The following is a 26,004-nucleotide window of genomic DNA, read 5'->3' as shown; positions in this document are numbered from 1 at the left end:
GTGCAAAAGACTAATAGTGCATATCTGCTAACAGAAGGTTTAATGCCAAACAAGCACAACAGATGGAAATACCATCGTAAGAGTTATCTAGATAATCGGAAGAATCCTGAATTAATATAACAATTATCACATTGTACACCCTAGCTAAACATATATAATATTTATAGCATTTATAAGGATGCTCTGGTGAACTGCAAAATATTACACACAAATACATTAAAAAAACAATAACATAGAAATACCTGTGATAAAGGAAGAAAATATTAAAAAGAAAAGATATTTATAACAGGTATTGACTAATACATATATTTTATCTGTCTGTCTGTCTGTCTGTCTATCTATCTATCTATCTATCTATCTATCTATCTATCTATCTATCTATCTATCTATCTAACGATTCAATCAGAGCCGGGTACTGCAGCTAGAATTGATATAAATGAAGATCCAAATATCTAAAATAGTTTGTATAAAATAGCTGTTAATGTATATCCAAAAATGAATAATATGGAACCATGGGGGTCATTCAGAGTTGTTAGCTCGTTGCCGATTTTTGCAACGGAGCGATTAAGGCAAAAATGCGCATGCGCATGGTACGCAGTGCGCATGCGGTTAGTATTTTAGCACAAAACTTAGTAGATTTACTCACGTCCGAACAAAGAATTTTTCATCGTTGAAGTGTTCGGAGTGTGATTGACAGGAAGTGGGTGTTTCTGGGCGGAAACTGGCCGTTTTCTGGGAATGTGCAGAAAAACACAGGCGTGCCAGGATAAAACGCGGAGTGTCTGGAGAAACGGGGGAGTGGCTGGCCGAACGCAGGGCGTGTTTGTGACGTCAAACCAGGAACGAAACTGCCTGAGGGTAAAAAGGGTGAACTAGAAATACTTGCAGCAAGCAAACAGTATGATATTATAGGCATTACTGAAACTTGGTGGGATGAATCTCATGATTGGACAGTCAATCTAGAGGGCTATACACTGTTTAGGAGAGACAGACTAAATAAAAAGGGTGGAGGGGTGTGTCTGTACGTAAAGCCGTTTTTAAAACCTAATATATGGGAAGATATTCAGGAGGGGACTGTAGACACTGTTGAGACATTATGGGTAGAAATTGCATGCGGGGAAAAAGGAACAAAAAAGTTAGTATTGGGTGTATGCTATAGGCCGCCTGGTATCAACGCATCTGATGATGAATTGTTACTAAAGCAAATTGAAAAAGCAGCAGGAGTAGGAGACATAGTAGTGATGGGAGATTTTAACTATCCAGAGATAAACTGGAAAAACGATTCATGTGATACTGCTAGGGGCAGTATGTTTTTAAACACACTAAATGATAACTACGTAGTCCAACTAATTGAGGAACCAACTAGGTACAATGCAATCTTAGACCTGGTATTAACAAACAATCAGGATTTGGTATCGGGTATTATAGTAGGGGAACCCATAGGAAACAGCGACCACAATATGGTCACATTCAATATCAGTTTCTACAAACAGCCCTATACTGGCTCAACTAGGACTTTAAACTTTAGCAAAGCAAATTTTGAAAAGATGAGGGTATTTTTCAGGGATATTGAATGGGAAGGTTTGTTTTTAGGAAAAAATACTACGGAAAAATGGGAGGTACTAAAATTCCTGCTAGCTAAAAATACACTCAAATATATTCCTATGAGTAGCAAAAAAGGGAATAAAAATCATAAACCGATGTGGCTTAACAAAAAGATTAAGGAACTTATGGGCAAGAAAAGGCGAGCATTTAAAAAATACAAATCTGACGGGGAAGCAGAGTCATTTCAGCACTATAAGGAATGTAACAAAAATTGCAAAAAGGAAATAAGAGCGGCTAAAGTAGAAACTGAAAAACTAGTAGCAAAGGAAAGCAAAGCGAATCCCAAAAAATTCTTTAAATACATTAATAGCAAGAGATTAAAAAAGGAGAGTATAGGCCCCTTGAAAGACAAGTTGGGAGTCTTAAGCAAAAATGATAATGACATAGCGGACACACTAAATGAGTTTTTTTCAACAGTATTCACTAGAGAGGACCCAATTCAGGGACTGACACACAATCTCAATAATGACAATATCCCACTGATAGGTACTTATTTAAGCGAGGAAGTAGTCTGTGACCGATTAAAACATTTAAAGATTAATAAATCACCAGGGCCCGATGGTATTTCATCCAAGGGTTCTAATGGAGCTTCACTCTGAACTGGCAAAACCGCTATCTTTGATCTTTGAGGATTCAGTTATATCAGGTATGGTTCCCAAAGACTGGCGTATAGCGGAAGTAGTGCCTATATTCAAAAAGGGAAGTAAAGCTGAACCAGGTAATTATAGACCAGTTAGTCTTACATCTATAGTGGGGAAAGTATTGGAAGGTATTCTAAGAGATAGTATTCAGAAGTTCCTTGAAACCAATAAGGTCATTAAAAGGAATCAACATGGGTTTATGAAGGACAGATCCTGTCAAACCAACTTACTTGGCTTTTATGAAACAGTAAGCGCAAACCTAGATCAGGGTAAAGACGTGGATGTAATCTTTTTAGACTTTGCCAAAGCGTTTGATACTGTACCACACATGAGACTTATATACAAGCTACAAGAATCAGGGCTAGGAAGCACAATATGCACTTGGGTCAAAAACTGGTTAGATAATAGGAAGCAGCGCGTTGTGGTTAATGGATCTTTTTCAACTTGGACTGAAGTGCTAAGTGGTGTGCCGCAAGGCTCAGTATTAGGACCGCTATTGTTCAATATTTTCATTAACGACCTAACAGAAGGTCTAGAGAGCATGGTGTCAATTTTTGCAGATGATACCAAATTGTGTAAGGCTATAAATACAGAGGAGGATGCCGAGTCTCTTCAGAACGACTTAGCTAAATTAGAAGCATGGGCAGCCAAATGGAGAATGCGCTTCAACACAGACAAGTGTAAGGTAATGCACTGTGGTAACAAGAACAAAAATTACACCTACCTACTAAATGGGGTAAAATTAGGGGATTCTGTACTGGAAAAGGACTTAGGTGTCCTCATAGATAGCAAGCTAAGCAGTAGTACCCAAAGTAGGACTGCAGCAAAGAAGGCTAATAAGATATTAGCATGCATAAAACGGGGTATTGATGCTAGGGACGAGAGTATTATACTCCCGTTATATAAATCACTAGTGAGGCCACACCTTGAATACTGTGTACAGTTCTGGGCACCGTACTACAAAAAGGATATCCTGGAGCTTGAAAAGGTACAGAGGAGGGCGACCAAACTAATTAAGGGCATGGAGACGATGGAATACAAGGAAAGGCTTGAAAGACTAGGCATGTTTACATTGGAAAAGCGGAGACTAAGAGGGGATATGATCAACATCTACAAATATATAAGGGGACAATACACAGAGCTTGCGCGGGACCTGTTTTTGGTTAGATCAACACAGAGGACTCGTGGACACTCGCTCAGGTTAGAGGAGAGGAGATTCCGCACAATACGGCGTAAAGGCTTTTTCACGGTAAGGACAATACGTGTTTGGAATTCCCTGCCCGAGGGAGTTGTAATGGCGGAATCTGTCAACACCTTTAAGAATGGGTTAGATAAATTCCTATTGGATAAGGATATCCAGGGGTATGGTGCATAGTCATGCATTATAGTTACTATAAATAGGGATAAAATGCAATGGCTGACAGCAGCATCAGTCAGAAATTTTAGTCAAATCATCATGCATAGGACACCACAAATAGGTTGAACTCGATGGACAATTGTCTTTTTTCAACCTCAGATACTTTGTTACTATGTTACTATGAGCTGATCGCAATCTGTGAGTAGGTCTGGAGCTACTCAGAAACTGCTAAGAATTTTCTATTCGCAATTCTGCGAATCTTTCATTCGCTATTCTGCTAAGCTAAGATACACTCCCAGACGGCGGCGGCCTAGCGTGTGCAATGCTGCTAAAATCTGCTAGCGAGCGAACAACTCGGAATGACCCCCCATATTTCTACACAGAGAATTTGATTCACATGGAAAGATTAGCTGTATAGTCCCATTTGCAGGAGAGTCTATGGGGGTCATTCCGAGTTGATCGCTCGCTCGCAGTTTTTAGCAGCCGTGCAAACGCTAAGCCGCCGCCCTCTGGGAGTGCATTTTAGCTTAGCAGAAGTGCGAACGAAAGGATCGCAGAGCGGCTACAAAAATAATTTGTGCAGTTTCAGAGTAGCTCCAGACCTACTCCTAGCTTGCGATCACTTTGACGTCACAAACATGCCCTGCGTTTTTCCTGGCATGCATGCGTTTTTCCTGGCACGCATGCGTTTTTTCGAACACTCCCTGAAAACGGTCAGTTGACACCCAGAAACGCCCCTTTTCTGTCAATCACTCTGCGGCTGGCATTGCGATTGAAAAGCGTTGCTACACCTTGTGTAAATGTACATCGGCCGTTGTGAAAGTACGTCGCACGTGCGCACTGCGCCGCATACTCATGCGCAAAAGTGCCGCTTTTTCACTTAATCGCTGCGCTGCAAACATTTTTCACTAGCGATCAACTTGGAATGACCCCCTATGTTCTGTTCAGCCTTTGCGCAGTACAGGTAATCACTGAGCAGAACTTGGAGATCTAATAAATGTTCCTTCTACGTTATTTCACTCCTGCACCTGCAGACCTATGTCAGTGTGCCCCATCAGGATTATTTCAATTTCAAAGATGTAACATAAATCCTTTTGACCATATGGGAGTTATATGACTAGTTATAAAAAGACAGCAATTTAGACCACAATATCTCGTATTTGAGACTTTTTCAAAGAACGCATTCTGACTTGCTGCTGTGGCACTACATTGTCCTCAACAAAAATGCAGTTTAATAAAAGATATACTATATAGATGTATAATATATTGTTATTTCTTCTTTTTCATTAAGGCAGAGATCTGTGGGTTTTTGTTATTGGAAAAACCCCAACAAAGCACACTATTGGCATTCCTGAATTCAAGTATGTTGCAAATATGCATGGGAACGAGGTATGTGCCTGATGAAAATAATTACGTTCTATAATACATTGTACACCTCTCCACTAAACACAGAATTATTGCTAAACATCTACCCCTATACACATTTTCCACTGCCGCAATAACCTGGGTTATTGCTGGGTCGTGGCTCAGTTTAACAGGGTCCTTGAAAAATAACCCAGGTCAAGTGACCCAGGAACCAGGGTCGGACCTGGGTAAGGATGCAGTGTAAATGCTGGTTATGCTTAAAAGCTGCTGATTGGCTGTGTATGCAGAGGTCTGCTTCAAGGGAGTGTCTGTGAGTGATATGCAGGGCAGACATGGGTTCAGTGTAACTGGGGCCGACCTGGTAATAATGTAGGCCAAGGTGCAGTGTAAACGGTGTCTGACCCAGACTGGAAGTGTAACCATGTCCAGAAACCCGGGTCGGATCTGGGTTTTTGGTGGAAAAGTGGTATGTTTTATAATGCACAATACTGCTAAGATGCAACACAAAATCATCTTCAGTGATGTTGCACACCTTGATTTACACTGGTGTGACCAGATTTCCTCCGCAGTATATTTCTTTGCTGAGAAGATAGTGGTGTATCCACCTAACTCCACCATTCCTTGCTTAGTAAAGAGTAGGAGAATTACATCTCTGTTTTTGCACAGCAACGTTATTGTAAGAGAGGGGAGAGGACACAATTAGGGGTGTTAATGTTTTGCATAAGGAGATATTTGTGTCCACAAAAACACCTGACTTTTGCACCAGCTCAGAGCTGCCAAGAAATCAGTTCTTGCCCTATAGTTTTAAAGGGGAGGATTTTGCACTTCCAGTTGCATTATATCTGAGAACAATATTACTCTTCCAGCAACGACCAGTCACTCATTTGCTAAACACACATGCAGTGCCGTAACTAGAGGTCTGGGCGCCTTTGTCAAAGTGAAGGATGACCCCCCCCCCTATAAATCCATTTAAAAAAATCACTATTCTAGCTTTCATTTTCAATTGAGGCAAAATTTCTGATTATGTCCTCCAAGTCCAAATTCACTATGTTTTGCTCAATTGACAGTATAGCGAGATCCTCTAACCTCTGCCTCCCAAACAAACTGCCACCTGGGGCCATTGCCCCTCTCGATCACCTAACACATTCTTACAGTTACAATGGCTTTCACATAGGGGAAAATTTATTAACAGTGGAAAAAATGAAAGTAAGCAAGTGGTTTTCACCAACTGAAAGCCTAGGGGCGGCACCTGCTGGGGGCGGCACAGAATGGAAGACCCCGCCCCCTCTCCTATCAGAGAAGCTGCTGAATGGATTGCAGGCGGGGAGGGGTATAGGGAATATGGCTGTAGCGATAGCGGCACATCCGCCCGCACACAGAAGGGCTGCTGGATGGAAGTGTGGGAGAGCTGGCCGTGGGACCGAATGCCGCATGTAGCCACGCCCCCAGTAACAAGTCACTCACCAGCCTGCCAGCACCTGTACAGAGGCTTGGAGCTCCTCCTGTGAGCTTAACAGTTCCCGGCCGGCATCCAGGAAGAAGAACATGCAGCAGAGCTGCAGCGGTCCCAGCCGGAAGGGGTATGACCATTCCAGAAGCAGCCCCTTTTAACAGTGGTGAGTTGCTTGTTTCCCCATCTACTGCACCACAACCTCTGTTTCCTCACTGCTTCTACCCACCCCTATCCACAGCACCCTGACCTTCCCCACACAGGCTCCCTTCTCCCCACTATTCCCTCACTGATCTTTCCCACCCCTATCCACGGCACCCTGATCTCCCCGCACAGGCTCCCCGTGCACCCCAGCCCCCCACTTCCTGTGAGCCTGTGTGGGGAACACACAGGCTCCTCTTTCCAATCCTCTCCCCTCTGTTCCCTTACTGCTCCTACCCACCCACTGCACACTGATCTCCCACCCTCCCCCGCACAGACTCCCCTCTCCTCATTGTTCCCTCACAGCTACAAACAACCCCTATCCATGCCTTCTCCCCCCACACATACTCCCCTCTCCTCTCTGTTCCCTCACAGCTGCAAACTCTCCCCATCCGTGTAAACCCCCCCCCCCCATCCCCCACAGAGATTCCCTTCACAGCTCCAAAATCCCCCCCACCCCCATCTGCGACACATTTGCCTTTCCTCCCCCACATAAATTCCCCAATCCTGTTCTCTTCCCTCACAGCTCCAACCCCCTACCCCCCCCCCCCCCCCATCCACAGCACCACTAATCAACCCCTCCCCCACACACCAGTTACGGTTAAAATGCAGTTAGGGTAGGGGCTAGGATTAGTCTCCAGTTAGCGTAAAACTGCAGTTACAGTGGGATTAGGATTAGGCTGCAGTTAGCGAGGGGGTTATGATTAGGATTAGGGTGGGGGTTAGGCAGCAGTTAGGGTGGGGTTAGGGTTAGGCTGCAGTTAGGGTGGGGGTTAGGTTAGGCTGCATTTAGGGTAGGGTTAGGATTAGATTGTGGTTAGGATTAGGCTGCGGTTAAAGTTAGGCTGCAGTTAGGGTGTGTGTTCCGCCTACAGTTATTTTGGTTCTGCCCATGTGAGGCCACTTTCAGAAAATTTTCCAGGGCCACTTTTAGTCCCAAATCCGCCCCTGGACACCAGCAATGGCATGACTAAAAGTTCCTACCGGGGTTCCACTGAGCAGTCTGGCAGCCATGCGGGGGTCAGGACTGCCCTCACGGAGCAGGTGCCTGAGGCCATCGGCAACAAGAGGGTGGTGAAGCAGGAGCTGGGGTGAATGCAGCATGCTGAGGGTTCTATGGGCAGGTCTAGGGGTCTCCTCTGCTTCAGAGTCACCTGTACTGGGGGGTGACCATGGAGGCTAGGTGTAGTTTTGAAGGGGGGGTGGCAATATTTTTGTGCCTAAGGGCAGCCTGACCCCTAAATCCGCCTCTGCTTGATATGAATGTACATTTAAAGCAGAGATGCTCACAGTGAAAGATTACTTATTATATATGTCACATGAAGGTAAAATTATATAGTACATACATTATGAAACATACAGGTATGTGGTGATACAGGTTAAGGCAGAGGACAGTCACCACATACCTGTATGTTTCATATTGTATGTACTATATATATATAATTTTACCTTCATGTGACATATATAATAAATAACCTTACACTGTGATCATCTCTGCCTTTAAATGTGTCTGCTGAGCTGGCTAAAGAGAACAATATTGGGTGGCATTTGGGAGAGCAATGTTGCAGCATCACTTTGAAACTTACAAAAAATATATTGTCAAAGGTTTTTTGTTTTTTTTTTACATGTGAAGGCGCAGCAGCATCATCATTGAGTCTGTCTCCCTCCATCCATCCCTTCCCTCAGCGTCCGCATGGCTGGGCACTCACAGTCAAAACGGCTCCTCTGGTCCTTTCTTTGCTGCAGACGCGCAGTTAAGTCATGTTTCCCAACACCGGCAGAGGGTTTGGAGGAGGCAGGGTGGTCTATCAATCATTCCCTCTGTAGCACCGCCCACCCACCACAACATCATTGATATGGGTGGCCACGGTTTCAGTGGGTGGCACATAGGGAAGCCCGGAACTAGCAGCCACCTCAGCCTCCTATTTGTCGGATTCTTTCTGACAGCCCTGCATCTTCCAGTCTGAGCTATGTCCTTTCTTCAGCGCCTAGAGGACTATTAATTCTTGCTATAATTTATTTAACGGTGGCGCTTCCTGTTATTGTGTTTAAACTTATTAGTTAAGGTGGGCGGGTTCCTTCTCCAGTTTGAAGTGCCGGAACACAGTTCTGCCCCGTTCTGGCCCACTTTAACCCCTGCTGTATGGAGATGTACTATCTGATGGGCATGTTATGGGAGTTTTGTCTGGAGAAAAAAGAAGACTCTATATATACTATATAGATAACCAGGATAAGTGTGTCAGTATTAATCTAAAATCTAACTTTCTCTAACGTCCTAGTGGATGCTGGGACTCCGTCAGGACCATGGGGGATAGCGGGCTCCGCAGGAGACAGGGCACATCTAAATAAAGCTTTTAGGATCACATGGTGCGTACTGGCTCCTCCCCCTATGACCCTCCTCCAAGCCTCAGTTAGGTTTTTGTGCCCGTCCGAGAAGGGTGCAATCTAGGTGGCTCTCCTAAAGAGCTGCTTAGAAAAAGTTTTTTTAGGTTTAAATCTCAGTGAATCCTGCTGGCAACAGGATCACTGCATCGAGGGACTTAGGGGAGAGATTTCCAACTCACCTGCGTGCAGGATGGATTGGAGTCTTAGGCTACTGGACACTTAGCTCCAGAGGGAGTCGGAACACAGGTCCTCCTGGGGTTCGTCCCGGAGCCGCGCCGCCGATCCCCCTTACAGACGCTGAAGACGGAGGTCCGGAAAGCAGGCGGCAGAAGACTCCTCAGTCTTCATGAAGGTAGCGCACAGCACTGCAGCTGTGCGCCATTGTTGCTACACGTCTCACTGATTCAGTCACGGAGGGTGCAGGGCGCTGCTGGGGGCGCCCTGGGCAGCAATATTAAATACCTTTAGTGGCAAAATAAATACATCACATATAGCCATTAAGGCTATATGTATGTATTTAACCCAGGCCAGTTTTCTTAAAACCCGGGAGAAAAGCCCGCCGAAAAAGGGGCGGAGCTTATTCTCCTCAGCACTCAGCGCCATTTTCCTGCTCAGCTCCGCTGGTGAGGAAGGCTCCCAGGACTCTCCCCTGCACTGCACTACAGAAACAGGGTAACAAAGAGAAGGGGGGCATAATTTGGCGACATTGATATATTAAAAGCGCTTATATCAAAAACAACACCTTCTAGGGTTGTTTATATACATTTATAGCGCTTTTGGTGTGTGCTGGCAAACTCTCCCTCTGTCTCCCCAAAGGGCTAAGAGGGTCCTGTCTTCGATTAGAGCATTCCCTGTGTGGCTGCTGTGTGTCGGTACGTGTGTGTCGACATGTATGAGGACGATGTTGGTGTGGAGGCAGAGCAATTGCCGGTAATGGGGATGTCACCCCCTAGGGAGTCGACACCGGAATGGATGGCTTTAGTTATGGAATTACGTGATAATGTTAGCACATTACAAAAGTCAGTTGACGAAATGAGACGGCCGGAAAACCAGTTAGTACCGGCTCAGGCGTCTCAGACACCGTCAGGGGCTGTAAAACGTCCCTTACCTCAGTCAGTCGACACGGGTACCGACACAGATGAATCTAGTGTCGACGGTGAAGAAACAAACGTATTTTCCAATAGAGCCACACGTTATATGATCACGGCAATGAAGGAGGCTTTGCAGATCTCTGATACTGCTGGTACCTCAAAAAGGGGTATTATGTGGGGGGTGAAAAAACTACCTGTAGCTTTTCCAGAATCAGAGGAATTGAATGACGTGTGTGACGAAGCGTGGGTTAACCCAGATAGAAAACTGCTAATTTCCAAGAAGTTATTGGCATTATACCCTTTCCCACCAGAGGTTAGGGCGCGCTGGGAAACACCCCCTAGGGTGGATAAGGCGCTCACACGTTTATCAAAGCAAGTGGCGTTGCCGTCTCCTGATACGGCCGCCCTCAAGGATCCAGCAGATAGGAGGCTGGAAACTACACTGAAGAGTATATACACACATACTGGTGTTATACTGCGACCGGCAGTAGCCTCAGCCTGGATGTGCAGTGCTGGGGTAGTGTGGTTGGATTCTCTGACTGAAAATATTGATACCCTGGATAGGGACAGTATTTTATTGACTCTAGAGCAATTAAAGGATGCTTTTCTTTATATGCGAGATGCTCAGAGGGATATTTGTACTCTAGCATCAAGAGTAAGCGCGATGTCCATATCTGCCAGAAGAAGTTTATGGACGCGACAGTGGTCAGGTGATGCGGATTCCAAAAGGCATATGGAAGTATTGCCATATAAAGGAGAGGAATTATTTGGGGTCGGTCTTTCGGACCTGGTGGCCACGGCAACTGCCGGCAAATCCACTTTTTTACCTCAGACCCCCTCCCAACAGAAAAAGACACCGTCTTTTCAGCCGCAGTCCTTTCGCTCCTATAAAAACAAGCGACCAAAAGGACAGTCTTATCTGCCGCGAGGCAGAGGAAAGGGTAAGAGAGGGCAGCAAGCAGCCCCTGCCCAGGACCAGAAGCCCGCCCCGGGTTCTACAAAGCCATCAGCATGACGCTGGGGCTTTACAAGCGGACTCAGGAGCGGTGGGGGGTCGACTCAAGATTTTCAGCAATCAGTGGGCTCGCTCACAAGTGGACCCGTGGATCCTGCAGATAATATCTCAGGGTTACATGTTGGAGTTCGAAAGGTCTCCCCCTCGCCGGTTCCTAAAGTCTGCTTTACCAACGTCTCCCTCAGAAAGGACGTCGGTTTTGGAAGCCATTCACAAGCTGTATTCTCAGCAGGTGATAGTCAAGGTACCCCTCCTACAACAGGGAAAGGGGTATTATTCCACACTATTTGTGGTACCGAAGCCGGACGGTTCGGTAAGACCTATTCTAAACCTGAAATCCTTGAACCTGTACATACAGAAATTCAAGTTCAAGATGGAGTCACTCAGAGCAGTGATAGCGAATCTGGAAGAAGGGGACTTCATGGTGTCCCTGGACATAAAGGATGCTTATCTGCATGTCCCAATTTACCCCTCACACCAAGGGTATCTCAGGTTCGTGATACAAGACTGTCATTATCAGTTTCAAACGCTGCCGTTTGGTTTGTCCACGGCCCCTCGGGTCTTTACCAAGGTAATGACCGAAATGATGGTTCTTCTACGAAGAAAAGGCGTATTAATTATCCCTTACTTGGACGATCTCCTGATAAGGGCAAAGTCCAGAGAACAGCTGGAAGTCGGTGTAGCACTAACCCAGGTAGTGCTTCAGCAACACGGGTGGATTCTGAATCTTCCAAAATCTCAATTGACCCCGACAACTCGTCTGCTGTTCCTGGGAATGATTCTGGACACGGTTCAGAAAAAGGTGTTTCTCCCGGAGGAGAAAGCAAGGGAGTTATCCGAACTTGTCAGGAACCTCCTAAAACCAGGAACTGTGTCAGTACATCAATGCACAAGAGTCCTGGGAAAGATGGTGGCTTCTTACGAAGCGATTCCATTCGGCAGATTCCATGCACGGACATTTCAGTGGGATCTGCTGGACAAATGGTCCGGATCGCATCTGCACATGCATCAGCGGATAACACTGTCACCAAGAACAAGGTTGTCTCTCCTGTGGTGGTTGCAGAGTGCCCATCTGTTAGAGGGCCGCAGATTCGGCATACAGGACTGGGTCCTGGTGACTACGGATGCCAGCCTACGAGGCTGGGGAGCAGTCACACAGGGAAGAAACTTCCAGGGCGTGTGGTCAAACCTGGAGACGTCCCTTCACATAAATATACTGGAGCTAAGAGCGATCTACAATGCTCTAAGCCTGGCAAAATCGCTGCTTCAGGGTCAGCCGGTGTTGATCCAGTCGGACAACATCACGGCAGTCGCCCACGTAAACCGACAAGGCGGCACGAGAAGCAGAAGAGCAATGACAGAAGCTGCAAGGATTCTGCGCTGGGCGGAGAATCATGTCATAGCACTGTCAGCAGTGTTCATCCCGGGAGTGGACAACTGGGAAGCAGACTTCCTCAGCAGACACGACCTTCACCCGGGAGAGTGGGGACTTCATCCAGAAGTCTTCCACATGATTGTGAACCGTTGGGAAAGACCAAAGGTGGACATGATGGCGTCTCGCCTCAACAAAAAATTGGACAGATATTGCGCCAGGTCAAGAGACCCTCAGGCAATAGCTGTGGACGCTCTGGTAACACCGTGGGTGTACCAGTCAGTGTATGTGTTCCCTCCTCTGCCTCTCATACCAAAGGTACTGAGAATTATACGGAAAAGAGGAGTAAGAACAATACTGGTGGCTCCGGACTGGCCAAGAAGAACTTGGTATCCGGAACTTCAAGAGATGCTCACGGAGGATCCATGGCCTCTACCTCTAAGAAGGGATCTGCTTCAGCAGGGACCTTGTATGTTCCAAGTCTTACCGCGTCTGCGTTTGACGGCATGGCGGTTGAACGCCGGATTCTAAAAGAAAAGGGCATTCCAGAGGAAGTTATTCCTACCTTGATTAAGGCTAGAAAGGAAGTGACTGTACAACATTATCACCGCATTTGGCGAAAATATGTTGCGTGGTGTGAGGCCAAGAAGGCTCCAACGGAAGAATTTCAATTGGGTCGATTCTTACATTTCCTGCAAGCAGGATTGTCTATGGGCCTAAAATTGGGGTCCATTAAAGTTCAAATTTCGGCCTTATCAATCTTCTTCCAGAAGGAATTGGCATCAGTGCCTGAAGTACAAACTTTTGTCAAAGGTGTACTACATATACAACCCCCAATAGTGCCTCCAGTGGCACCGTGGGATTTGAACGTAGTTTTGAATTTTCTCAAATCTCATTGGTTTGAGCCTCTAAAATCGGTAGATTTAAAATACCTTACATGGAAGGTAACCATGCTATTGGCCCTGGCTTCAGCCAGGAGAGTTTCAGAGTTGGCGGCTTTATCATACAAAAGCCCATATCTGATTTTCCATTCGGACAGGGCAGAACTGCGGACACGTCCTCATTTTCTCCCTAAGGTGGTTTCGGCTTTTCACTTGAACCAGCCTATTGTGGTGCCTGCGGCTACTAGCGACTTGGAGGACTCCAAGTTACTGGACGTTGTCAGAGCATTAAAAATATATATTTCAAGGACAGCTGGAGTCAGAAAATCTGACTCGTTGTTTATATTGTATGCACCCAACAAGATGGGTGCTCCTGCGTCTAAACAGACGATTGCACGTTGGATCTGTAGCACAATCCAACTTGCACATTCTGTGGCAGGCCTGCCACAGCCTAAATCTGTAAAGGCCCACTCCACAAGGAAAGTGGGCTCATCTTGGGCGGCTGCCCGAGGGGTCTCGGCATTACAACTTTGCCGAGCAGCTACGTGGTCAGGGGAGAACACGTTTGTAAAATTTTACAAATTTGATACTCTGGCTAAGGAGGACCTGGAGTTCTCTCATTCGGTGCTGCAGAGTCATCCGCACTCTCCCGCCCGTTTGGGAGCTTTGGTATAATCCCCATGGTCCTGACGGAGTCCCAGCATCCACTAGGACGTTAGAGAAAATAAGAATTTACTTACCGATAATTCTATTTCTCATAGTCCGTAGTGGATGCTGGGCGCCCATCCCAAGTGCGGATTGTCTGCAATACTTGTACATAGTTATTGTTACAAAGATCGGGTTATTACTATTGTTGTGAGCCATCTTTTCAGAGGCTACTTCGTTTTTTGTTATCATACTGTTAACTGGGTTCAGATCACAAGTTGTACGGTGTGATTGGTGTGGCTGGTATGAGTCTTACCCGGGATTCAAGATCCTTCCTTATTGTGTACGCTCGTCCGGGCACAGTACCTAACTGAGGCTTGGAGGAGGGTCATAGGGGGAGGAGCCAGTACGCACCATGTGATCCTAAAAGCTTTATTTAGATGTGCCCTGTCTCCTGCGGAGCCCGCTATCCCCCATGGTCCTGACGGAGTCCCAGCATCCACTACGGACTATGAGAAATAGAATTATCGGTAAGTAAATTCTTATTTTTATTAGATATGCATTAAAATATTAAGGTTGAATTTATGACATAATACATAGGACAAAATACAGACACACTAAAAAAAAAATCACAAAAATAGATATTTCTCAAATTAAAGAAAATAGATTTTTTTTCTAGACAGTGAGTTAATGCCTTGAATTAAGAAATTCCTAAATTTAGACCTAAATAGGTATTAATCATTGGCTGAAGGATTTACCGGACCTAAGGTAAATTTAAATTGCACTAGAATAAATTGACTGCATGCACTTATTAAAAGAAAGATATACACTCTTGTATTATGTAATTTATAGGTATACTTGATGAGCTGTCTGATACACACTATTAATAATACCGTCCTTTACTGATTAAATAACACTGTGTAGAGACAATAGGTTACACTAGTTGACCTAATACCACTGGAAAATGATGTCATACACCTGTCAATTAATCATAACAACAGTGTGTTTAACAGGCCTGAATACCCCGGTTAATAATACAGGTTGAGTATCCCTTATCCAAAATGCTTGGGACCAGAGGTATTTTGGATATGGGATTATTCCGTATTTTGGAATAATTGCATACCATAATGAGATATCATGGTGATGGGACCTTAGTCTAAGCACAGGATGCATTTATGTTTCATATACACCTTATACACACAGCCTGGAGGTTGTTTTAGCCAATATTTTTTTATAACTTTGTGCATTAAACAAAGTGTGTCTACATTCACACAATTAATTCATGTTTCATATACACCTTATATACACAGCCTGAAGGTTATTTAATACCATATTTGTAATAACTTTGTGTATTAAACAAAGTTTGTGTACATTGAGCCATCAAAAAACAAAGGTTTCACTATCTCACTCTCACTCAAAAAAGTCCGTATTTCGGAATATTCCGTATTTCGGAATATTTGGATATGGGATACTCAACCTGTATCACATATATTAATTACCTAAGACCTTACTCGCAGGGTAGACAATAGGTTAGTCACATGAACTGTATGAGCTCAATGAGCTGTTAGGTATAAACACTGTTAGTTACGCTGTGAATTGATAATTCAACAGCACAGATTTATGAAAATCGTTTGTTAAATTAGTATGTTACCACCATAGGTTTCTTTTATCCATCAGATAACCATCCAATTTAGCAACAATGTATTCATCCAGTCTAACTATCATGGTTACATAGTGTCTCATATATGCATTTAGTTTGATAGCGCCGTAAGTCTTTCACCTGTCAGATAACCATCCAATTTTAGCAACAGTGTGTTTGTCTAGTTTAAATTTCATAGTTAAGTGGGGTACTCATGGAGAGATCCATGCTTTAAATCGAAGCAATCTGACTAGATTGGTTAGATTTTAAGCACAGATCCCTCGTGTGTACCCCCCACAGCGATAGCGATGCGCGGCCGTGCGCATCGCTATCGCCGGTGCTAGATTGGCCTGCATGCAAGCTCAATCTAGCATGTCGCTCATTTCACCCGCTGGGTGAAATGAGCAGCCCCCCGTCCTCCCCCGCATCGCTCAGCACACATCGCGCTGTGCTGAGCGGCGGGAGAGATGCGGTTCGCTCAGCACACATCTCTCCTGTGTATATGGGCCTTTACATAGTATCTCATACATTTCCATGCCAGGATAGTAAATCCCCTTACAGGTAGGGTAATTGTTTAAATATCATCAGCACGGTATCATGTGTACTATCCAGTTATACAGTGTAAATCAGAACAGCATATTGCACAGTTTTCAAGCACTCCAACTGGTTAAATGTCAACCACGTTTTGACCTGTGCAACCCTCAATTATATAGGGAACAACATAACAACTGATTTCCTCTTAATAGCAGTGTCTCATTGAAAACATCACATACAATCCGTATGGAACAGCGGAGCATGACATAACACAATATGTGTAAACAATATCATGTGTGCATCTTTTCAAAGTTCCTAAATATAGATAGTCCAGCAGATTATTTCACTACCAATATCTGCTGTCACACCTTGACCGCCTGAAAAATCAGGATAAATCAGTGGAGGGCGGATTAGAGTATTGGCCGGACGTCTGCTATCATGAAGGGAAAGTATAGTAGCCTTTCTGCTGTTTCCGTTAGAGCGTAGCTGACACCCTGATATCACTGGCATTGCAGGGTGTCAAGCCGCAATTCGGAAATGAGAGAAGACTAGAAAAGAAAGAGTGCTATCTCTGTCTGGGTGTATCCATTATCAGAATGTACACATTCAATCAAACATGCTTGTTCGGTTAAACCTGTTACAATGGCGGCATTAACATTGGAGAATCAGCGGGTGGATGATGCGTTTCGCCCGCAGGCTTGCTCACATCTCTGGCACCGTCAGCATCTGTAAGGCTGTAGCCACTTCACGTATTATCAATCATCCAAAGATGTAAAGAGCTAAAACAAAGATGCCAAGACAGCTATAGAAACTCAGATATGTAATTACATATCTATATCATATTCATACCATACTCCACATCAATATAATTATCAGCCTGGAAAGATATGTGTTAAGCAAGTCTAAATATTGGCATAAATACCAATATATATTCAGGTTGTTAGAAAGAGTTCATGATTTATTGTCCACCGCGTGACCTTCGTGCCCTTAAGGGGGTATAATTTGGTCACGTCTATCAGAGAACTTTATATTGTATAATATGATCATTGTCAAAAACAAATCTTAGTCCAACTGCGTGTCCATGTAATACAGACCCATTGGGTTAGTGATAAATATATGACTATAGTATAATTCCCTAAGTTATTTATACCGGGGAAAATCATGAACAATGTCTAGCCACCAAGGCATAATCACATGCGTGTATGATTAGATATGATAAGTATCATAATTATCATATATTAAATATCAAGTATGGAAGCTATAAATTGCCATTGAGCAAAATAAGTACGAGTATAGATGGTTGAGTCTTATTCATGCAAATGAGAGGCAGTACTAATGTAACATATCAAACAAACGGACTATAATTAATATATTCATTAAGACCTGCAGGCGCCAAAGTTCCCAGTCTGAATGTCCAGAAACTCTCACGTTTGAGCAATTCTTAGTTGAGATCACCTCCTCTTATTCTGAGGTGTATTGTCTCCAAACCAAAGGCTCTAAAGGTCTTAAGATCACCCTTATATTTGAAGTAAAAATATCTGGCGACAGTGGTCAACGGTTTCCCTCGACTGATGACTAAAGTGGCATTTCTGATAGTGCCTATATTCTCGAGGATACGTTGTTTCATCATCCTGGTTGTCATGCCAACATAACTAGTGTTATATTCACACGTGATGCAATAAATGACACCTGTGGTACGACAGTTGATGTAGTCCTTGATCTTATTACCATTACCCTTTATGTCAATAACTTCTTTCTTCCTCAGCATAAATTGACAGGCTTTACAGAAGCTGCATTAAAAAGACCTTGTTAAAGAAGGAGGTTTCGGTGTGGCAAATAATGACTTCTTACTAAATGATCCCGTAGGTTATGCTCCCTGCGCCAACTCATAGCAACAGTGGTGTCAATATGTTTCGATAGATCCCCATCTGATAATAAGATATGCCAATGCTTCTGAATGCAATTTTTAATCAGTTTCCATTCCTGGCAAAAGTTGGCAACAAATCTCAGGGTGTCTTTTTCGCCAGATTCAGTGTTCTTTTTCCCAAAGACTGGTGCCTCTCTGTTCGTATTGCTCAAAGCACGTTTGGCTCTCTTAATAGAATTATGGCTGTAGCCCCGTTCCCTAAGTCTACAGGTAAGTTCCTTGCTTTGTTGTTGGTTAATAACTGTTTCTGAACAATTCCTACGGAGCCTTAAAAATTCGCCCTTGGGTGGAAAATGATGGCTTGTCTGATGTAACAGAGTATTTGTAGATGTTATGGGAGTGTCAGGGGTGTGTCTCATAACTGTTTACGAATTCAGATGCTTAATCACCTACATTGGAATCCATACTTGAAACACTGAATGGGATTGCGGCAAGTTTTCATGGTGCATTCAATGGTTGCAGACACACCAAGCAAAGCGTGATTGTTGCATTTAAAAACACACAAAGTGGGCATCTTAGTCCTTGCACATGCAGAAACAAGGATCTACTCCAAGGAAGGGCTTATACCATACTTGCCTACTTTTGAAAACTACTTTCAGGGAGCTTCCAAGTGGCAGCAGAATATGCTGTACTTTCCGTTGACGGGGTGTGTCATGCTCTGCCCCAAGAACGTGTTTAGGGCATATTTATAGCCACTCAGGGGTATGTCCTGCAATGGCAGGTGAAAACTATAGTACTAATAGCAGCAAAAAAGACAAAAAAAGAGAGTAACATTACAGTTACACTAGAGTAATAATATAAGTGCACTATATATTAAGATAGTGTGTAATGTGCATTTGTGAGAAGAGACAGACCCCCGCATATTACACCCAATAGCAAATTACACAGTCGTCGTCCCCATATTACACCTGGTAGCATATTACATAGCCCCTCCCCATATTACACACAGTAGCATATTACACCCAATAGAATATTACACCGCCCCCCCCCATATTACACCCAGTAGCACATTACATTACATTTTACACAACCCCCCATATTACACCCAGTAGCACACTACATATTACACAGCCCCCCCCCCATATTAAACCCAGCAGCATACTACACATTACACAGCCCCCCCATATTACACCCAGTAGCACACTACATTATACACATCTCCCCGATATTACACCCAGTCGTACACTAAATATTACACAGCCCCCCCCCCCTCCCCAATATTACATTATAGTGGCACAATGCATATTACACCCCCCCCCCCCCCTATTATGCCCACCCTTCCTCATATAACACCCAGTACATACAGCACCCACCTGCCGGGTTATGGGCTTCACTGTACGGGCGGCTCCTCTGCTCATTATTTCCACACTGCTGCCACTCAGACACCGCCCCCAGCTCTCAGACAGTATGCACAGGAGGGCCAATGCTACCCACAACCCAGCGGTGGCTGGCCATGACCGTTCCAGTGTAGGCCTCACCCCCCACTTTTCCGGACTCGTGCATGCGCAGTCCAGATTTGCAAGGAGTACCTGCTAAAAACCGGGAGTAATGCACATGTACAAATAGAGCACTGTTGTATCAGAATAGAAACAATAAAATAAAACTTCTTAAACAATATATAATTTAAAAATGTATCATATATATATATTACACACGGCCGGTGTTGCACATTGATAATATCACAGGGCATATATTATGCAACAAACTTATGTTGCCAACATAAAGTCTCTGCAACAATAGCCTATTGATTGTCCGGTGAGGAAAGCCGCTACCTAGTGGGAGAGGAGACTCGTCACCAAACCGCTTGGTGGGAGTGGGTGAGAGAAATATAGGAGTCTGCCATTCTAAACCCATACTGTTCTTGGAGCGCATACTCTGGACTGTTTGCCAGCATTTAAGCTTTTGTTCTGATGTAATCAGCCTGATCAGCTGAACATCTTGAAAGATTGGCTTTGTATACCAAATCAGGATCGGACAGTGTGAGGGTCAGAGAGTCTGATTAAAATTGGGAAATCCGTGAGCTGATCATTATTACTGAATGAATCTATATGACCGAGTGCTATGTGGATACAATGGGAGTAATTCAGACCTGATCGCTGCCCTGCGATCAGATAGTCGCCACCTACAGAGGGAGGGTGAATTCGCTGTGCAAGTGTGAGTTTCTATGTGTAGCAGAGCTGCACAAACTGATTTTCTCTGCTCAGCCCAGGCCTTACTCAGCCGCCTCTTGCTGATTGGGGCCAAAGCTGACATCAGACACCCTCCCTTCAAACGCTTTGACACGCCTGCGTTTGTCTGGACACTCCCTGAAAATGGTCAGTTGCCACCAACAAACGGCCTCTTCCTGTCAATCACCTTGCAAACGCCCGTGCGATCAGATTTATTGCACCATCCTGTCACTGACCATTGCGGTGCATACGCAGTTCAGATCTAAACGCACAGCAGCAATCAGGTCTGTATTATCCCCAATAAGCACTGATTTCAACTACAGTTGCCATGGAGTACAGCTACAATAGTTGCAGATGGTGAGAAAGTATAATTGCCACTGTGTCACAAATATGAAGAAAGTATAAACAGAGACTTTATGTTGGCAACATAAGTTTGTTGCATAATATATGCCCTGTGAAATTTTTATCAATGTGGGTATTAGTGTGCAATAACGGCCGTGTGTAATATACTGTATGTATAATACATATTTAAATTATATATTGTTTAAGAAGTTTTATTTTATTGTTTCTATTCTGTATTTACCCTGCACAGAAACAAAATAACCCACCCAAATCTAACTCTCTCTGCACATGTTATATCTGCCTCCCCTGCAGTGCACATGGTTTTGCCCAACTGCTAACACAAATCCTGCTGCGATCAACTCAGAATTAGCCCCAATATTTGCAGGCCAGCGGGAGGGTACGTTAAAAATCGGGAGCCTCCCACTGAATGCAGGAGGGTTAGGCAAGCCTGGCTCATACTAGTATGAGTCTAAAGTCGCAGCTGTGACTGCGGTAAGACACAAACTCAGATGCTGCAGAGTTTGCTTGTTATGTGTGGCATTCGAAACATGACTTACAGCTAGTTAGTTATTCAAATCAGTATGAATAATTTATCCACTTATAAAGATGACCACATTCATTTCTTTAATTTATTTTGAGCAGTGTTCTTGTGCAGCTCTCATTTGTTGAAAGAAGTTGACAAACTCTGTTTTTCTGCATACTAAAACAAACAAACAAGTAAGTTAAGAAACATCTTATTGCAAAGAGGAATTTCAGACCACAACTCATCATGCCTGGTGACAAATTAGGCATGGCAGTCAGACACCACAGATTTCTAAGCCTGTAGCAAAAACAAGGTTGTGCAGTTTGCAGTGAGCTGAAGAACACACACATTGGACACTGGAATATTGGAAAACCTCACCTGTTGTGGCATACACCAGCTCCTGCAGTTTTGCGTTAGCAGGAGAACTAATAGAGAAATTCTGGCTGGTAATTGTGTAATGGTGTGAAGTGTGTTTGTGTTGCCACACAATGGGAGTCATTCCGAGTTGATCGTAGCTGTGCTAAATTTAGCACATCTATGACCAGGTACTCAGACATGCGGGGAGACGCCCAGCAGAAATGCAAAAGCATTGCACAGTTTGAGGAGTAACTCCCGGCCAGCGCAGCTCCTGCGGCTGGCCGGGAGAACCTCTTCGCTGCCTGAGATGCAGCGACTGCGTGTGACATCATGCAGCTGCCGCGGCCCGCCCACCGCCCAACGGTCCGGCCACGCTTGCGTTGGCCGGACCGTGTCCCCTAAATGGCGGCTTAACGCCGCCGTCCAGCCCCCTCCCGCCCAGCGACTGCCTCTGCCTGTCAATCAGGCAGAGGCGATCGCTAGGGAACAACGGCCTTCGGCCGTCCAGCATGGGCTGGCGCACAGCAGCGCATGCACAGATCCGACCCGATCGCTGCACTGCGATGAACTGCAGCAAGCGATCGGGTCGGAATGACCCCCATTGTTTCCTATGATGTGCATAAATAGGCTTACCATGGAATCTGGACTATTGATTGACATACATTAGGTCCATGTTGACCTTTTGTCCATGGCGACCATGTGTCTGTATACCATATGGGGTTGACCTAATGCATGTAGATCTTCTATACCACATCCACTTACCATACCATCCCTTTAAACCAGGACACTCATGGATTATGCTGGTTCTTTGACTGATTAAAACCAGGGGAAATGCAGTCTTGAAGTCAGCCAGCCACAGAACCTGTATAATTTAGTAGTGTCTCTGTTTAAAGGGATAGTATGGTAAGCCTATGCACAGAGCAACATTTAAGAGGAAAAAGGTTTCTGACCATAAATGCATCCAGCATGGCAGTATGTCAGTATTCGTCTGCCATAGACTAGGGACTAAAATGATTCCAGGAGCAGTGAATTATAAATATTCATTTTAATACTCTAGTTTCTTTAATCACCAGATTGGCCAGGTATGGAATGAGATGAAATCAGCTTCTCCGACTATCACAAAATTAAAGTTGATGTGCCAGAATTTCTGGGTCACATTTGTTGAGAGCTGTTCATTGCCTTTGTATTTGGAATTATTCATGCATACGGTGTTAATAATCACTGCTATGCATGCCATACGTGTATCACATGTAATATGCAATGCATGATACTTCCCAACCTATGGGCCTAATTCAAAGATGTACGATATTGCACAGCTGCAGGAAAGCGGCTGTGCAATACCATACAGCTCTAATATGCTAATGCAGCAGGAGGCGTCTTGTGTAAATAGACATCTCCTGACTTCTTCCGCAATCCGCTATTGCGCCTCAAGATGCACCATTGGATCAATCTGTGGGACCATCGGTCATCTGAGTAACCTTCAGGTTACTCAGATTTCCATCTCAGATCTGCAGCTGAGGTCCGCAGCTGAGGGTTTCCAAGTATTCTGAACTTGCCTGTGAACTTTGCCCTTAACTAATTGCATATCTTGGGGTTAATGCTGTATTGTTTGCGGAGCATAGCTTGCGTGATTTTGCACTGCGCATTCTCGGGCACTGAGCTATGCGTCTATAGGAGATGCAGGGTTAATTGCATTTCAGTCATATTTACACTTGTGATTGAAAAGACATTATTGATTTGTGATGGGCTGGTCTCACATAGAGATCTATTTAATAACATTATTTTTACTAAAATAATGTGAAAAGGGGTGTTTTCACACCCTTTTCACATTATGTTAGTATCACCTGAATGAATTAAAGGGCATTTGGAGCAGTTTTCATGAAAAACTGCTGCAAACCCTTTAATTCACTTTTTTTTAGCAAGCCACATCGCATTCCCCATACTTATAATGGGAAATGCGATCTGACCAGATTTACTTTAAAAAAAATGTGAAAAAATACCGCATTGTGCCCTGTGATAATCTCGCCAGCACAGGCTGGCGAGATCACAGGGCAGCACTGCAATAGGGAGGCATTTGCCCAGCTTTCTCTGCCCCTGGCAGAGAAAGCTGAGCGGGACCCGGCTACAGTGATCAGCTATGTGTGTCCAATGGACACACAAGCTGATCAGTGTGTAAAAACAAAAAAAACAAAAACATACCTGTCCAGGGAGTTGGTGTCTACTGCTCCGGTGAGCACTGCCGGGTCCCCCATGTGCTGCAATGTGACGCCAGTGCAGTAAAGTGATGCTGCAAAGCGGCAGCACACTTTACAGCACCAGGGGTCACCGCAGCACACAGGACCGGCTCCCTGGACTGTTAAGTATATTAATCTGCTGGGGGGGGGGGACCCGCGGCATGCGGGGGTAGTCGCGGCGGGGGTCGACCAGGCGGCAGTGGTAGCGGCGATATGTTGGTGGGGGTGGCGCATGCGCAGCAGGACATCGGGGTATTTTTTACAAAAAATACCCCAATGATGCTGCGGAGTGTCATCGCAGGGACAGAGCTTGACCGCAAGCTCTGTGCCTGCATGCGATAATTGATACATCCCTGCGATGTAATCAATTATCGCAGTGCGAGTTTGGGTGATTTTATCACCTGTTATCCGCATCCTGGGTGCGGATGGTGATAAATAGGCCCCTTAGTCACAGAGGGCATGATGATGCAGTTGTGGGCTATGCAGTGTTGGAAACAAGTGTAAATACTTCTGTTTCGAGGCTTATTTGCCATGTAAAACATGTTTCCATAAAAATAAAAATAAAAAAAAATAAAAAAATTAGATTTTCTCAAAAAAGCCATAAGCTATAAGAGCTTTTATTTTTGAGTGATTCATAAAAATTATATTTAAAAATCAACAAACAATATTTTTTCCAGTTCACTACATTACATAACTGCACGTTCCTCTTCAGGGGTGTTTGGGGATGAGATTCTACAGACAGTGCCTACTCCCGGTTCTGTGTAGTCGCACAGGGATCAGTACGAAATCCCACCGGATGGGATCCCGGCTGGCACAATCTCGACAGGGGGGCGAGCGCAACGCAGCCCTTTGCGGGCTCACTGCACATGCCACACTGCGGGCACGGTGCCTCGCTACGCTCGGCACACTAATTTATTCTCCCTCTATGGGTGTCGTGGACACCTACAGAGGGAGAATATGTCGGGATTGTGCCGGTCGGGATTCCGGTGTCCGTATTCCGACCGCCGGGATTCCGTCCGGTGGAGCTTGACCACATCCCGTCGCTCAAACTTAAGTGGAAAGATACAGTACTCCATGTGGAACAACACTGCACTCACAAGAAGTAGCCTCAGTCATCCGTGTTTGCTTCCAGAGGACACTAAAACTTCTAGTAGAGTAAAATAAATTTGAAAAATGACCAAAAAAGATTTTCTACTTCTCTGATGGGTCAGCTGCACAATTTAAGAACAAGAACAACTTTGAAAGTAAAAAAGTAACATGCATTCCTGTAATGTTTTGCTCTGCCCAGTCAAATGGTCCAAGGACAGGTTATGTTTGGATGGGCTTAACAGTGACCAATGGGATTTCTTCACTATTTAAAGCCCACCCAAAGCTATGCTGTCCCTGGACCTCTTGTAGTGGGCCAGGAAAAAGGCGGGCACATTCAACACAATTGAAGTATCTTTCCACATGGAATATCTTTCCACTTAAGATTATGCACCAGCACAGAAGTGGGAGTAGGCACTGTCTGTAGAATCTCATCCCCAAACACACCTGAAGAGGAATGTGCATTTGTCTAATGGGGTGGTCTTCTGTTTGCCGGCGGTCGGGCTCCCGGCGCTCAGTATACCGGCGCCGGGAGCCCGACCGCCGGCTTACCGACACTTATTTTCCCTCGTGGGGGTCCACGACCCCCATAGAGGGAGAATAAAATAGTGTGGCGCGCGTAGCGCGCCACCGTGCCCGTAGCGTGGCGAGCGCAGCGAGCCCGCAAGGGGCTCATTTGCGCTCGCCAAGCTGTCGGTAAGCCGGCGGTCGGCCTCCCGGCGCCGGGATGCTGGTCGCCGGGAGCCCGACCGCCGGCCACCCGTAGTGAACCCGTCTAATGTGCTTTTCTCTAATGTAGTGAACTGGAAAAAAAATATTGGGGCAGATGTATTAAGCCTGGAGAAGTGATAAAGCAGTGATAAAGAAGTGATAAATGGAAGGTGATAATGCACCAGCCAATCATCTCCCAACTGTCATTTTTCTAACCCTTAATGATTGTCTGGTGCGTTATCACCTTCCGCTTATCACTGCTTTATCACTTCTCCAGGCTTAATATATCTGATTGTTTGTTGATTTTTAAATACAATTTTCATGAATTATTAAAAAATGAAAGCTCTTATAGTATGTGATCCCATCATGATTCCAAAATAAAAGTTTGCGGATTTATTAATAAGAGTATGAAAGAATTTTGAGATTTTTTTCAAAAATGTTAAATATTGGCTTTTTGGGAAAAAATAAATTTGTT

General features: G+C 44.7%; 1 protein-coding gene across 1 annotated transcript in view; it reads left to right on the top strand.

Annotated features, from left to right (window-relative positions):
- CPM (carboxypeptidase M) overlaps nt 1-26,004 on the top strand; it is a 144,164-nt gene that overhangs the window by 63,697 nt on the left and 54,463 nt on the right. The window contains exon 3 of the mRNA XM_063927498.1: nt 4,895-4,992. Within this exon, the coding sequence (XP_063783568.1) occupies nt 4,895-4,992 (98 nt within the window). The remainder of the gene's footprint in view (nt 1-4,894; nt 4,993-26,004) is intronic.

This window comes from Pseudophryne corroboree, chromosome 6 (assembly GCF_028390025.1).
Source record: "Pseudophryne corroboree isolate aPseCor3 chromosome 6, aPseCor3.hap2, whole genome shotgun sequence".
Lineage (NCBI taxonomy): Eukaryota > Metazoa > Chordata > Amphibia > Anura > Myobatrachidae > Pseudophryne > Pseudophryne corroboree.
This window is presented reverse-complemented; position numbering and strand designations above follow the sequence as displayed.